The sequence below is a fragment of the Tyto alba genome, unplaced genomic scaffold (assembly GCF_018691265.1).
Source record: "Tyto alba isolate M040663 unplaced genomic scaffold, T.alba_DEE_v4.0 Super-Scaffold_19, whole genome shotgun sequence".
NCBI classification, from domain to species: domain Eukaryota; kingdom Metazoa; phylum Chordata; class Aves; order Strigiformes; family Tytonidae; genus Tyto; species Tyto alba.
Window position 1 is genome coordinate 12,817,320 of NW_024881281.1, and position 14,437 is coordinate 12,831,756.

A 14,437-nucleotide genomic window follows, 5' to 3' on the forward strand; every position below is an offset into this window, starting at 1 on the left:
GAAGGGAATAATTAATATTAATCAGCGTTGCTGCAAATTGCACACCAGGACCCTTCAGGCATTCAGAGTTGGGGTGCAGCAAAGGGAAAAATGGGTCTTTGCACACCAAAACAACTCAAGGGATGAGAAGTAAAGGGAAAAGCAGAAGCCAAGCTTTGTTGTGCACGAGGATTAATCTGCTGCCCAGCTTATAAACATCATTCCCCAGATACCCATTTAAGCACCAAAATACCTGCCTGGAACCCTGAAGTCACTGTGTCTCCAGGAGATAACACTGGGGATGAAATGTTCTTCTATTCCCCAGGATTTCTGGTCCCAGAAAGTGGATCTGGTGACAGTAAAAAGATTTCCAAACTTGATTGAACTTTGCCAAGTTGCTCATGAGAGTAAATAAGAAGGGGGCAAATTGGAAGGTTTGAGATTTGCATCAGTAGAGAGAGATGCTCTGCCTTGCAATCACCTCTTCTCTTTGAAATTGCCTTCAGGGATGCTGGAAATACCCTGAAATCCAAGCAGCCCCCACCAAAGAGTTTTCTTTCAGCACCCAAAAAGTTATTGTTTAATCAAATCCAAGCCAAAATTTGGTTAGAGCCCAAGACAGAAGCGTCTCCTTTTTTAAACCTTTTTATTAACAAAAAATACCAAAGGCAGCAGAGGGTGGGAGTTCCCATCGCATTTCAGGCAAAATGGTGATGAAACAGCATCAGGGATGGATGTGGTACCCAGCCAGGCATCATCCCCTGGAGGGAGGACGAGGAGAGGTCTGTAAAGTGAAATCTTCTTTGCTACATTATACATTTTTCTAAATTTCAATTATTTTTTGGTTGGAAAGTTTAAAAAAAGACCTGGGTCTTATCACACCCATCCACCTCCCCCTAGCGAGGTTGACAACCCTCTGTGGGCAGAGCCCTGCTCAAGCTGCTGGCAAACGGGGGCTGCAGCTCCCTGCCTAAAATAGCGGGGAGGGTGCTGACACTGGCTTCGCAACTTCTCCTGACCTCAGCTCCTTTTTTTCCCTATTGATATGATTTTTTTTTCCTGGCTCATTTCAAACCTGAGCTCCCCAGATGCTCCCTGACATCTGCTAATATCCCTGAAACTGGAGCCCAAAAGGCCTGGGAGGCTTTGAAACCACAAGCGATATTATTTTCAGGCCGTGATGGGATCAGGAGGGGTTTTCCCTACCCTTGGCTCGATGCCTCGCAGCAGCCCCAGGGATCTGGGGCATCATCTGGATGAGTTTTCCACCGGCTTTTATGTATGGGGGCAGCATGGCCCCATCGTGGGCTGTGGCTTGGGGCTGGCAGGAGCCCCTCCAAACCATGACGTATGTGCCTGATGAACCTGGGCTTGCATTTGCAGGCAGGAGAGAAGCTCCTGAAAGAAGGGTTGCTGGTGAAACCCAAATTGCCCCAAATAGCAGGGCTGGCCCATCTCAGAGGGGACGGGCGGCCGGGGCGCTCCGTGCCTTGTCAGCAGGAGACGCAGCTGCCGCAGGGGCAGCGAGGCAGCGGCAGCCGGCACACCTTGCCTGTGCCCAGCCCACAGGCCTGCCACCTTCTCTGCTTGCCTTCTCATCCTACTAATTTCAATCACGGAAAACTCCATCTGGGTAAAATAGAAAGCCAGCAATTTTTTTTTTTCTTTTTTTTTTTTTTTTTTTTTTTTTGTGCATATTGAGTGTGCAGTAGATGTAAACTGCGTTATCTGGATGGCTTGCTGGCTTAGCACAGCCTCCATTTTACCGTACTAATGACTTTTTACACTCCAGGTAAAATCAGAACAAGACAAGAAGGTTTTAAAAAGCTCGTTCTGACAAATTCCTCACTGTAATTACTGGAGCAGAAAGAACTCATCAGCAGTACATGCTGTTGCTCCGGGCGCTAAAAGTCTCGAGTGGTGAATGGCCCAGATATGGAAACTGCAGCCGCCGCCACATCGCCGTGCGGCACAGGGCCCGGCAGGTCTCCGTGCCGAGGCGGCAGGCAGAGCCTGTCGCAGCCTCCCCTGCCAATGGGCTCCTCGAAGGACAAAGAGCAATTTTATACATGAATGATCTGGCCTAATCCCCATCCTCCTGAGGCCAGGCACTGCTGCGGGGTCACAGCACTTCTGTGGGGTTCACAGAGGTGTTGGGTCCCACACTTGCTGGGGTCATCATTTTGGTGATTAAAGGCACTGGGCTGGGCTTTGGAAGGCTGGTTTTATTCTCTGGGTAGCCCTCGGGCTCTGCTTCACCAGGGGGGATGGAAGGTGGGGACCCCCTGTGCCCGATCCCAGGCCAACCAGCTCCCACTACTCACCTGGGCTCCAGCTCTGCCCCAGCTCCTGCAGTGGGGAGAAAAGGCATCAAGGGCTTTTGCTTCGAATACATCAAAAACAAGAGGGGAAAATAACCCCCCTCCCCGGCTGGTGGGAAAGTGTCTGGCAAAGCAGTTTGCTGGCTGCACGCTACCAGCAGCCGTCAGCAGGAGTGAAATACACCCCCGTTTCGCAGCATCCACGGCTCAGGAGATGCTCGAGGTCAGCCACAAGACCCTGGCTGGGCGAGTAAAGCCACCAGGATGTCCCTGGCTGCAAGAGGACGTGGCACCACAGCTCACTGGCCGGCTGGCATGGGCTGCAAGGACCAGTGTTGGGATGGACTGAGGGGACGAGGCCGTGTGGGGTGTCCCTGGCACCGTCCCAACCCCAGCCCCCAGCCCCACATTCTCACCTCAGAGGCCTGGTCCAGACCTAATGCCTGGATCCACACACCCTCACAGTTGCACCCATGAAGCGCTCCGCTTGCACAAGCAAGGGTTTGGCTAAGAAGGGGATGGGAAGAGATTTTGAGGTGTTTTGGGGTCTGCAAACGTGCTGCAAATGTGCCTGTCCTGCAGCCCCCAGGTCCTACCTTTTGCCTGGCCTAGCAGGCAAGAAAAATGCATCACATCTTGGCTTTTACTGCCCTCTCCAGTCCCCCTCCAGCTAAGGCAGCTCCAGGAGAGGAAAACAATCTCAAAGTATGAGAGAAGCGAGCCCAAAGCCCAGGGCTCAGCTGTGGTGGGACCCCAAAGATCTCCCCCCAGCTCCAGGGATGGCCAAGGCGAGCCCTCCCCATCCTTGACCCTCTCTCAGCACCCACCCCCGTGCCGGGACCACAATGGCCCAGGATGAGCCCCCCACAAAGAGTAGGAGCCGTGTGGTTGCACTGGAAGCTGGGGGCTGCTGAGATGTCCCCCAACACAGGGGACATGGGGACACGGTCTAGGAGGTGACCGCTGTGGCACACGGAGTGCCCATCCCCTACCCTCCTGCCACCCCCCAGCCATTGCTGTCACCTAAAAGGATTAGTCATTAGGGATTAATACTGGATTAGACACTCAGGCACATATGGCTTAGACACGGAGGGCAAAGCATTAGCACGCAGCCGAGCAGCATGGGCAGGCTGGGGGGCAGCTTGGGGGGCAGCTTGGGGGGCAGGCTGGGGGGCAGACAGACACCTTTCTGCCCCACTGGCTGCAGCCAAGAGGCGGAGGGTTTCCCAGGCACCAGGGCAGGAGGGGGATTTCAAGCCTGGAGGAGGGCGAGCATGGGCCAAAAGCTGGATGGACCCAGGGCAGGGAGAGGAAGTCACCTCCAGCATTCCCCTCCAGGGCCAGCTCCTGCACCCTGGCCCCCCAGAGCACCCTAGGCTGAGCAGCCTGCAGCAGCACTGCACTCCCTGAGAGCTCCCCCAGCTTGGCTCCAAGCATCCTCTGAGAAAGCTCAGATCCTGACCCTCTCCAGAAATACTTTTTTTTTTTCCAATTTTTGTCAGATGGCTGTTTTGGAGATTCAGTGCTGGGGTCATGCATGAGTTAGTCCTTCCCTGTCCCACTGAGCCCTGCAGCAGGGAGTGCCTTGCTTTCTTTGGGGTCCTTGCACCCCGATCTTGACACTGAGCCCGGCTGCAGGCAGCGCCGTGCCCCCTTGCCACCGCTGTGAGCCCCATGCACCCACAGGGCAGGGCTGGAGCACATGCAGAGGATGGATCCATTTGCTCTTAATCTCTCTCTATCTGCTAATTAAATATTGATGGTAGTTAAATATTCATAGAACATTTTGGCTCAGAGTTTTTATCTGTCTTCAGGCATACGTGAGGTCTTTGATGTGTTATTTTTCTGGTCACCCAAGGTCCCAAAAGCCTCCAGACTTGTCAACACTCTTTTGAGGTTTTTTTTTTTCCCCTTTTCCATGTGTTGCTGGTAGAGGGTTTTGGTTCTTTCATTCCCAGCTTCTTTGCCCTCTGTATTCCCTTTCCTTTTTTTTTTTTTTTTTTTTTTTTTCCCCAGTATAGAGCATCTCAACTCTCCCTGAGGGATGCCAGCCTCAGGAGAGCTTCTCTCTATCCCCTGCACACCACGGGGAGGGCGAGGACAGCCAGCGGCTGCAATGACAGTGCCATGGGATGCGGGGATGGGGCTGAACCCGCTCCACCTTCCTCTTCCAGGCTCCTGGATTTCTCCCCAGATGATTCCCGTGGGCTGGGGTTGTCTGAGAGCCTTGTGATGCCTCCAGTAGAGAAGGACCTCAGGCCATGGGGCTGGCTGAGACCTTGCTGCTCTTGGTGCATCTCTATCGGCTGGGAGAAGCCCCAGTGGGTCCCTGCCAGTGTGGGGAGCACGTCTGAGCCCCGGGAGCACCGGGCAGCACCCCAGACTGGGCACCCCAAGGCAATGGAGAAGGAGTGCCATGGCCTGGCCAGGCCATGCAGCAGACCCGCACCGGTGGCCGTTCCTTGGCCAGCACTGACATCTTGTGCCAAACGGAGGAAAAGCATCAGCCAAGGTTTGGAGGGATGCAGAAACCCCCTCCATGGCTGCTGTGCCTCAGGCGGGCACCCCAAACCCTGCTCCCACATAGCCCCCAGACCAGCAGAGCCAGGGCAACCATCCAGCGAGGCAAAAGGCTCCCGTGGGCCAGCACCTTGTCTGGCTCATAGTCCAGCCACTGCCATGAGCCCTGAGACAGCCCCGGGGTCCCAGTGCTCATCCCCATCACCAGTGCCACATCCAGTGCTTCTCACTTTTAATTTTCCCGGCAGCAAACTCGGTGGGAAGGCAGGGAGAAAGGTCTTTCCCATGGACAACCCGGGAAATATTTGCAAAAGCATTTTAGGGAAATTTCCAAAAGTGATTCACACCAAGAAGAAAGGACAGTCATGCTGGGGCTGCTGCATGGACACACTGGTCCCTGTTCCCCCAGCCTGGACTGGTGCCAGGGGAAGGATGCACAAGGAAAACACCCCAGGGTGGTCCTGGGGGAAATGAATTCATCTTCTAATGGGTGTATTTTCCTCCCTGGGCAGGTGGTTTCAGAAAATATGTGTGAAAACTAACAGTCACTAACGTTGCAAAAGCAGATTGTAGCTGCTGATAGCTGCAGCCTGGGGAAAAACACCACAGGAACCTGGGGCTGGGTTGTGAGGCAGATTCGGGGTGGTGCAGCAGAGTCCCCCCACGTCCTGGTGATGCTGATCCCCATTGCCCATTGTTACCTCCCCTCATCCTGCCAGCACTGCCAACGTCTTGTGTCTGGAGAAAATCCAGAGAGCCCAGCAAGTCTCTAGTATGAATTTTTTTATTATTTTTGACCCCAGCTCCTAAGTGCAGAGGATTTCATGAGAATCTTACTTGCTCTTTTGGGGTTTCTTTTTCTTTTTCCAACATTAAATGCTGCTTCTTGCCTTTTGGGTTGCTGGGAAATCATGAGACGTGCAACCTGCAGAAATCAGGGTGCAGATAAGGAGGCAGATAGCGCTTTGGGTTTATTTTAGTTTTAAACTCTGGGTTTTCAAAGGCCAAGGCTGGGGAGCCAAGGGGCGGGGGGGGGGGGGTGGGGGGGGGGGGGTGGAGATCACTCAACTCGAGCACCCCAGACCTGATCGTAATCTCAAGCAGAGGAGTTTGGTGTGAAATTAGCTTTTCAGCCAGAGCCAGTCCCTGTGCAGAGGCAGCCAGGATGCCGGGGGCCAAAGGATACAGGAAATGAGTCAGGCAGCACATGGTGGGGGATGTTGGGGAAGGGGAAGAGTTCATCCCAGGTCAGCTGAGAGAGGATGAAATGCCCGGGGACGAGCTGCCTGAATGGCACAACATGGGTACCACACAGCCCCTTCCCCAAGGGATGCAGAGAAGGACCATCAACCCGAAGGAAAGCTTTTTGCCTTTGGGATCAGCTCTGCCATGGCCACCTTGAGCCCCCCACCCACTGATTTGGGTTGAAAATCTTTCCCTTTGGGGCTGTTTTCCCTGTTATGGGGCTGGCAGGACATCACACTGCCCTGCACCAGCAGCCATGAAATGGGGTCTGCCCTGGCACAGCCACCAGCCAGGAACAGGGCATGGACTCCAAAATTGAGGGGTCCAAAACCCCAGAGATCTATATCAAAGACACACAATGCTATTTTTTTTAGCTGGGTTCCTGGTTCCCACAGCTGGGGAGAATCGCTGCCAGCCTGTGCTCAGGTTGGGCAGGTAAGGGCAAGCCAGGTTGGTCTGAGCCTGCCTTTTTCCAGCACCATTGCTCCCATGTGATTAACATGTCTGAAATCAGGGCTTGGCCGTGACTTTCCTGGTGAAATCTCCCCTGGACAAGGATGGCAGCATCTGTTCCATCTTATCTCTATACGTATGCATCTTCTGACAGCAGGAGATGGGCCCCATGCCTGCAGCTTCAGGGCAGCCAGGTACCAGGAGATGCCTCAGAGGCTGCACAACCTGCTCCCACCCAGGTGAGCAGCTTTGGGGGCGAGATGCAGATCCCTGTTGGGTTTTCCAGCCTTGAAGAAAAAAAAAAAAAAACCTCTGCTGCTTTTTGGGGAAGGTGATGGCATCTGGATAGGAGCCAGCCGGGATCCACAGGGGCAGAGGGGTGGCGAGGGGTGGAGGGTATGAGCCACTTCTTCCTGGGGACAGGCGAGGGTGGACCCATTTCAATATAAACCATCTCTGCAAGCATCTGGGGAAGTCCCAGGTGGCCAGGGCCAGGCAAGGACCTTAAAAAAAGAAACAGCACATACGGGTTGTGCATTTAGTGGTTATCTCATCATCAGCCTCAGCAAGGTAATGGAAAAGCTGATCCAACTGAGATAGAGAGTTAAAAGGGAGAAGAATAACTCAAACAAATCCTTTCTAAAAACCAGACCTGACCTGGCAAAGCTGCTTTGATCATGTTCATCACTTTGGCTGCCCCAGCTGCAGCAGCGGCCCTGTCCCGCTGGCACTGCACTTAGATCTTCCTCCCCCAGGGTTATCAATCAGCTGAAATGAGAAGTGCCGCAGCATCAATAAAGCATCTGCAAACATGGCTGGAAAAGCACCTCTCACCCAGGGGCAAGCAGCATTTCCAGGGTGGCTGTGCTGCCGAGCGGGTGTCCTGGTGTGCCCCGCAGGTCTCTGGCAGCCCAGCAATGCAGCGAGCTGCGTGACGAAGGCCGGGGCTGGTTCTCAGCACAGAAGGTGATTAAGCACTGATACACTCCCAGAAGAGGTGGTGGTTTCCCCAGGAGCTGCTTGTGCTTTCTGTTCAGGGATGCGGAGTAGCCCTGGGGAGCAACACCTGCATGGGGCTGGTGGGATTGGGACACCCTTCTGTCCCTCAGCAGTGGGAGATTTGGAGCCCCTGCAAATTTTTTGGAGGGAGCACCAAGAGCTCAGCCCCCAGCAGGATCACAAATGCCTCTGCCAGCCCCCAGATTTGTCACGTTCCCCTGTGTTTCTTGGCAGCAGGAGCAGGATCTGTCCCATATGTTTTGCAGGCACCAAGGCCTCCCACTCCCCACCACAGGGCTCAGCCCTTCTCCCCTCGATAATCCCACCACACCAGGGGCAGCAGGAGGGATGTGGGGATGAAGCAGGATTTTCTGAGATCTCTGATCTGTATCCTCCATACTTCCTGGCAGGATTTCCCCAGCCGTGGGATTTCCTGGTGAGGGAGGATGATAAAAGTCAGGGCCGGCAGAGCCCCAGGACCTCATGCCACAGCCCTGGGAGAGGGGGCAGGCAGACATGGAGGCTGGTGGCCCATCACCAGCGGCTCTGCTCCTCACCACACCCTGCAGCCAAGCCTGAAGCCAGAGCTGTGAAAGCTGGCAAGGAGCCCCCCATGAAATGGGGAAAGAAAGGGAGGAAAAGGGTGTTTTTCAGCCCAGATCACATGCGGGAACAGGGGACCCATGGGGCCACCCCAGAGCAGAGACTGGATCTGCTCAACAACAACAGTGGGTCTGCCCATGTCCTGTGCCCTTCTTTGCATCAAACACGGGAGGGCTAATGAGTTGGAGAGGGATGAAGACCAGTTTCACCTGGATTTGTGAAGAGACACAGGAGCACAAGGTTTTTCCTCTGGCTCCTCTGAGCCCCCATGGACATTCTCAGCTCCAGTGCCAGGTCTGTGCAAAACCAGTAAAGCCCCATCCTGGACAATGTGGGGAGAGGGAAGGGGGATATTCCTCCTGGGATACAGGTGAGTCCTGGGGACCCCAGTCTGCTCAGGGGCTGCCAAATCAAGGGGCTTAACCAGGGCCGAAAATCCCCTGTGCTCCAAAATCCCCCATCTGCAGGGTCCACTCATGCCACGGGGCATACATCAGCGCCGGGGCTTGGGACAGAGGGATGCTGCAGGTGCTGGGAATGTCATCCATGGAATTCCCCGACCTGATGTATCCCAGAGTTTTGCATAAGAGTCTTTAAAAGGGGCCTTTTCCAGTCCAATAAACACTTTTGTTTTCTTTGTGTTTCTCTCTCATTTTCTTATTGCAGGGAATATTTTCTACCCTTAGGAGACCACATTTACCCCAGCTGAGCCAGGAAAAACTCGGTGTGTGGGGGTAAGAAGGGGGATAAGAAGGAAAGGATGGATCCAGGAAGGGAAAGGCGAGCCAGGCAGCTGCACTGGACCAGGACCAGAGGCATCCACTTTCCTCCACTTCTCAGGGTCTCCCCAGGGAGAGATTAAATGGGAGTTGGAGTGATGGGGAGGCTCTCTGATCCACCAGCTGGGCATGGAAACATGACCCCCCACTCTTTGTCCGCACTCACAAGTCCTGGGACATCGCCCAGCCCCGCTTGCGGCACCCTGCTGTTACCCAGCACATGCACATCTAACAGTTGAGGCTGATTTCTGGGAAATGGCTTTGCAGAAGAGCAAATGGAGGGACACATGCGGTCCCACCATGGAGGTGGCCCCCATTCCCATTGCGGCAGGTCCCTGCCTGGACTAGCACCCCATGCCCTCCCCAGCCGAGTTTCCATAATGGGGCTGTACTGCAGCCCCAGGTGGCCAAAACACCAGTGGGGTGCCATCAGCGTTCCCAGCCCTGCCGTGGGCACAGCTGGACTGGTGGGGATACGTGACTGCATCTCTCCGCTGCTTCCCACCATCCGCCAGCTGCCAGCAGCTGGGATGCACTGGAGCTGGGAGGAGAGGGGGCTCTTTGGACAGCTGTGGCCAGGCAAAATCCACTCGGGAAGCCCCAGACTGGCCTCAGCCTTTTCCCAGCTCAGCACAGCCAAGAACATGAGCTGCTGCTTTGGCTCCGGGGGAGGGAAGCGGAGCCACCTGCCCAGCCTCTCCCAGCCCCAATGGGCCCCAAACATCCCCAAACCAACACAGAGTCTTGTACGTGCCTGGTACAAAAAAACAGAAGCTGTTTCTCTATGTTTTCTTGGTGGGGGCTGGAATGTAAAGCAATAGGATGCAAAACTTCGCAGTGCAGGAGGATGACATGGACTGTCGGGAGTCTGTGTGGCTCCTGGGGACCCTGCAGGGTGTTGAGCCTGGTCCTACTCCCATCCAAGGGAGATCCCCAGATGGTCCTGCCTGCCCTGGGACTCCTGCCACAGGGCATGCAGTCTGCCCAGGGAACAGAGATGCAGAGACAAACTTTGGAAGCAACCCAGCCGCCAGTCCTAACGCAGGAGGCAGGAGCTCAGGAAATTTCCCAAGCCCATTGGGGGCTGAATGCACGACCCAGGAGCAGGCTTTTCTTTTCATGGGGCTGTGCTGGAAGGGGATAAGTATTGCTCAACCTCTGTGCTTTGGGACATGGCAGGGGATCAGGTCCACCCCCCTGCCCACGTAATCACTGGCCCTGGGGGAAGCCAGCCCCGCTGCTCCCCCCATAAAAGCAGCCCAGCAGCCCCGACCCCGACAGACAGCAGCTCTGCCCTGACACCACGGAGCAGCCCTCCCGCAGTCCGGCATGGCAAAGGCAGCTGGGGTGGTCTGCGCCCTCCTTCTCCTCGCTGCGCTGTGCTGCCAGAGCCTGGCACAGAGTAAGCACTGCTGCCCACTCTGTCCCCACGGACTGGGGGTCAGGGACATCCCCTGGGGGGGACATCCCCCCTGGGGATGGGTTTTCCTCATGCATGGAGTGCAGGGGAGCTCCCCCCAAAAGGGATGCCATGCCCACAGCAGGAGGGCTAAGATGGGAGGTGGGAGTCTCCAGGCTAAACTGAGCTTTCCCTGTCCCCCCAGGAGCCCTGGCCATGCCAGACAAGTGCTGCTTCAACTTCCAGTCGAGAAGGATCAAGAGAGACAACGTCGTCGCCTGCTACTCCACCAGCCCCGAGTGCCCGCACCAGGCTGTGATGTGAGTACCCTAAACCCAACCCTGGGGTAAAGCCCCTCTACACCCTGCCAGACCCCTGTGTCTTGCTTTGATGGGTCCAATCCTGATCCTCTGTGTCTCCAAGCCCCTTGGAATCTCCCATACCACCACACTGCTAACCCTGTCTTTTCTCTGCCCCAGCTTCAGGGTGAGGAGCGGGAGGGAGATCTGTGCCCAGGCAACCAGGGCCTGGGTGAAGAGGTACCAGCAGAGCTTCCAAGTCAACTCCTTCTCCATCCCCAGCTAGAGGGGTGGACGGAGGCAGCACGGGGAGTCACCTCCACGGGTGGGGGGACATACCGCAAAGGTCATCCCTTTGCAGAGGCGGCAGCAGGGACACCACATTTGGATATAGCAGCTTGTCGGGGATATCCTCCCCATCATCCTGTGATGACCCTCACCACTTCCCCAAAGGCAAAGGGCCTTTGTCATCCTTGGCATCCCACCAGGATGGGGTGTGCCAACCCCACAGGGTGCTGGGGTCCAGACCTGCTGCTGCCCCCCATCCTCTCAGCCCTGCTTTGCATGCAGGCAGCTGCCTGTACCCTTCACTGGCTGCGCTTGCCAGCCTGGCAGTAGCAGAGGGATTAAGGGGTAGCACTCCTACGGTTATTTTTTGTACAACACACTGAATAGAATTAAACGTGATTTCATGCATGCAAGCATCTGGCTGTGCAAGTGTCTTGGGAGCGGGCAGATCATGTTGTCGTCTTTTCTACCCAGGTGTTAAACCAAATCTGAAAGTGCTGGGGTCAGTAAGGAGCTGGGAAGAGCCGAAGCCCCAACCATGTCTCTGTGAGGGGGTCCAAGGGGTGCATGGGGCAAACCGTATCCGTGTGGGCTTTGGGGAAGCCACCAATGAGAGGGGCAAGAGGCAGGCACAGCTCATGAGGAGCGGGCTTCCCATGCTCTACTTGTCGGCCATCCTAATGAGTGGAGACCCCTGGCCCAAACTTGATCAGAGCTGCCACTTGGGTCTGCCTGGTCAAACCTCACAGCCAGCCCGTGCTCCTGGGGTGCCTCAAAGAGATGTGATGGGCACTGGCACTGTGACAGGCACGGTGACAGGCTCAGCCACTGATGGGTCTCAGGGTGGGCTGAGGCAAGCCCGGCCACCACCGAGCCACTCATCCTGGTGAAAAATTGCGAGAGGCATCACAGTCAAACTGATGACAAGTGGGGTTTTTTTTAAAATAAACTCACCCAGGGCTTTGGCAAGCATCATCCTGTGTGGTTTGCTGGTGACAGCAACTAAACCTAAAATAGACTGCCTGCCCCGGTGCATCACTAGCAGCGCAGAGCTGCTGGCTGCTCACCACACTTTCCAGCAGCCCTCGACCACTGCCGGAGCCAGAGTGGCTCAGAGAAGGAATTTCCATTCACTGGTTGCCCTTTATCAATATCTGTGGGCAGTTTCTTCCTGGGGAGAGTCCAGGGCAGTCATGGAACGCCTGGCTGGAGGATATATCATGCTGAGGTGCAGCCAAGAGATGCAGGTAGCTCTTGGTGGCCTTCAGTCAAGAAGACCTGCCAGCTGCTGGCACCGACGGAGCCCCGCTTGGACATGAAGGTGTTCTCCCTGACACTGCTCACCCTGCTGCTGGCGGCTCTCTGGACTAGAAGCCAGGGAATGTCCTGTAAGTCCCAAAGCTGAGGCTAAGAGCTACCCCAGCACTGTCCTCAGCTCCTGTACTGACAGGGTTTTGGGGGCGTTGAGGAAGGGGATGAAAGCATCAATTCCTGCTTCTGCTGTGGGTTTGAGGGGTTGAGGAGCACCACCAGCCGCCTGAGCACGGGGCTGTCCTGGTCTTGCTCAAAATGAGCAGAAATAGGCTTGGGGATGGCTTCAGCTCCATCACTCTAGCTGGAGAGCTCAGTGATAACTCCACATGGGCAGGAAAACGGGGGGCTCCTCCCCTGCGGCAAAGCAGCACGACCGGGGACATGAGAGGGGACCCCTGGTAGCAGAAGGGAGCAGGAAAGTCCCCAAGGGACGCACCACTCCCCTCAGGGCAGCGCCCATACTCCTCACGCCAGGCGTGGGAGAGCACCAACCCCTCTTGCCTCCTCTCAGTCCGCAGCCACTACGGCACATGCTGCTACAAGGAGATGTTTATCCAGAAGAAAATCCCAGCCTTCCTCATCAAGAGCTTCCAGGAGACGCCTTCCCACTGCTCCCACAAGGCTGTGCGGTGAGTACGCCCGGCCCCCGCCCAGCCTTCCTCCCCTGCACCCCGCTCCTCACCCTTGCTCGCCCACCTTCCCTACGGGTTGTTCTGCCTCGGGGGATTTCCCCCAAACAAGCCACCCCCAAAGGGTGCCGTGCGTGGTGGGTGCCCTGCGCTGGCTCTTCACGTGCACCTCCCTCCTCACTGCTTTACTCCAAATAGCTTCAAAAAATCCCCTGTTTCAGCTGAGAGACAGAAAGGTGGGAAGGAAGCAAAGGTGTCAGAGATTGCTAAAAGTCAGCACTTTGGGGGGATGTGGGGGGAAGGATGCTGCAGGCATCCCCTGAACCTCGGGGCACGGCCGCATCCCACATCCCCCCAGCTAACATAGCCCCTCTTTCCGCCAGCGTGGAGATGCTGAAGGGGAAGAAGTTCTGCGTGGACCCGCAGAAGGAATGGTTCCAGCAGTACCGGCAGCAGCAGGAGTCAACCAGCACCTCCACATGAAGCCGCCTTCACCATAAGCTCTGCTTATTTGCGTCCCATAATTACATGTACAGTCTCATCTTGTTATGTGATGGAGCTGGCTCCATCCCCTCCCCTGTTGTCACCCTCTCCACACTACCACAGAACCCTCGATGGGTTTAATAAAATATCCTGTTCTGACCTGCAGCTGGAGTGAGAGGAAGTAAATCCCGTGGGAGAAAAGCAGGGTCACAGTCAGGGCTTGGTGTCCCCACAGGGGCCCAGGAATAACCAGGAGCTCCTGAGACGGCAGGGAAACCCGAAGGGCCGAGGCTGATGCCCCCAGCTCAGCTCCCCCCCATGAAGAAGCAGCCCCGTCCTGGTTGTGGGGTTTAAGGATGCCCTGAGCAGCTGCCCGCCCACTGGGATACGGATTGAGGCAGGCAGAAAGGCAGGCGCAGGCTGGCAACAGGAGAAAGGGTTGGGTTTGGAGGGTTTGGGGAGGGTATGGGGGGGGTGCTATGGTTTTTTCCCCAGATGGATCAAGGGGCTAAAGAGGGGCGGCTGCAGGAGGAGAGATGCTTGGAGGTTTAGCGCTGTCCAGGCCCGGCCAGACCCTGCAGATGAGCACCCATGGGGGTGAGCCTGCTCGCACTGGGGAGCTCCAGGTCCCCAGGAATCACCCTGTCTCACGGGGAAAACCCTCCCGCAGTCCCTAAAGCCCACCCACCCACCGCAGCAGCATTGGGGATGGCAATCGCCTTAGGGAAATTGGACCATACCAGGCCTGTCACTTGAGTCAACCCTTTCCTTAAAGACAAGAAGAAATTGAAAACACAAATGCTTTGGGGCATGTTTCCAGTGAGCACGGGGAGGCCGGAGCAGCAGCATCCACGGCAACTATCTGTGACCCGGCTGCGCACGTGCTGGATGGACCGTGTTTGTGACCGGGCACGCACGCAGTGCCATGTCACAAACACCCTGGCCTGTATAAATGCCCCCACGCCACTGCCCCCGGCTCCGTGGTGTGTTTGCCACGGGCACTGGAGGACAAGGACGGTCTCCGACCAGAGCGAGGTCCCCAGGCCCAGCCAGCTGCTTCGTGGCAGCCACTTGCGGCCATGGAGCTGAGGTCGCGGCGCCGCAGGGTGTCAGAGTGCCCAACAGA

The 14,437-nt window shown here is 56.1% G+C and overlaps 2 protein-coding genes across 2 annotated transcripts; both read left to right on the top strand.

Moving 5' to 3' along the window:
- Positions 1-10,195: 10,195 nt before the first annotated feature.
- Positions 10,196-11,298, top strand: LOC104364542 (C-C motif chemokine 13). The gene is made up of 3 exons (XM_009971180.3): positions 10,196-10,301; positions 10,504-10,618; positions 10,778-11,298. Exons 1-3 carry the CDS (start codon positions 10,229-10,231, stop codon positions 10,881-10,883), a joined length of 294 nt encoding a protein of 97 aa, XP_009969482.3. The 5' UTR covers positions 10,196-10,228; the 3' UTR covers positions 10,884-11,298.
- A 902-nt stretch (positions 11,299-12,200) lies between these two features.
- On the top strand, positions 12,201-13,311 carry LOC122153341 (C-C motif chemokine 13-like). Its single transcript, XM_042791580.1, has 3 exons — positions 12,201-12,273; positions 12,711-12,828; positions 13,212-13,311. The coding sequence occupies exons 1-3, from the start codon at positions 12,201-12,203 to the stop codon at positions 13,309-13,311; spliced, it is 291 nt and encodes a 96-aa protein (XP_042647514.1).
- Positions 13,312-14,437: the final 1,126 nt, after the last annotated feature.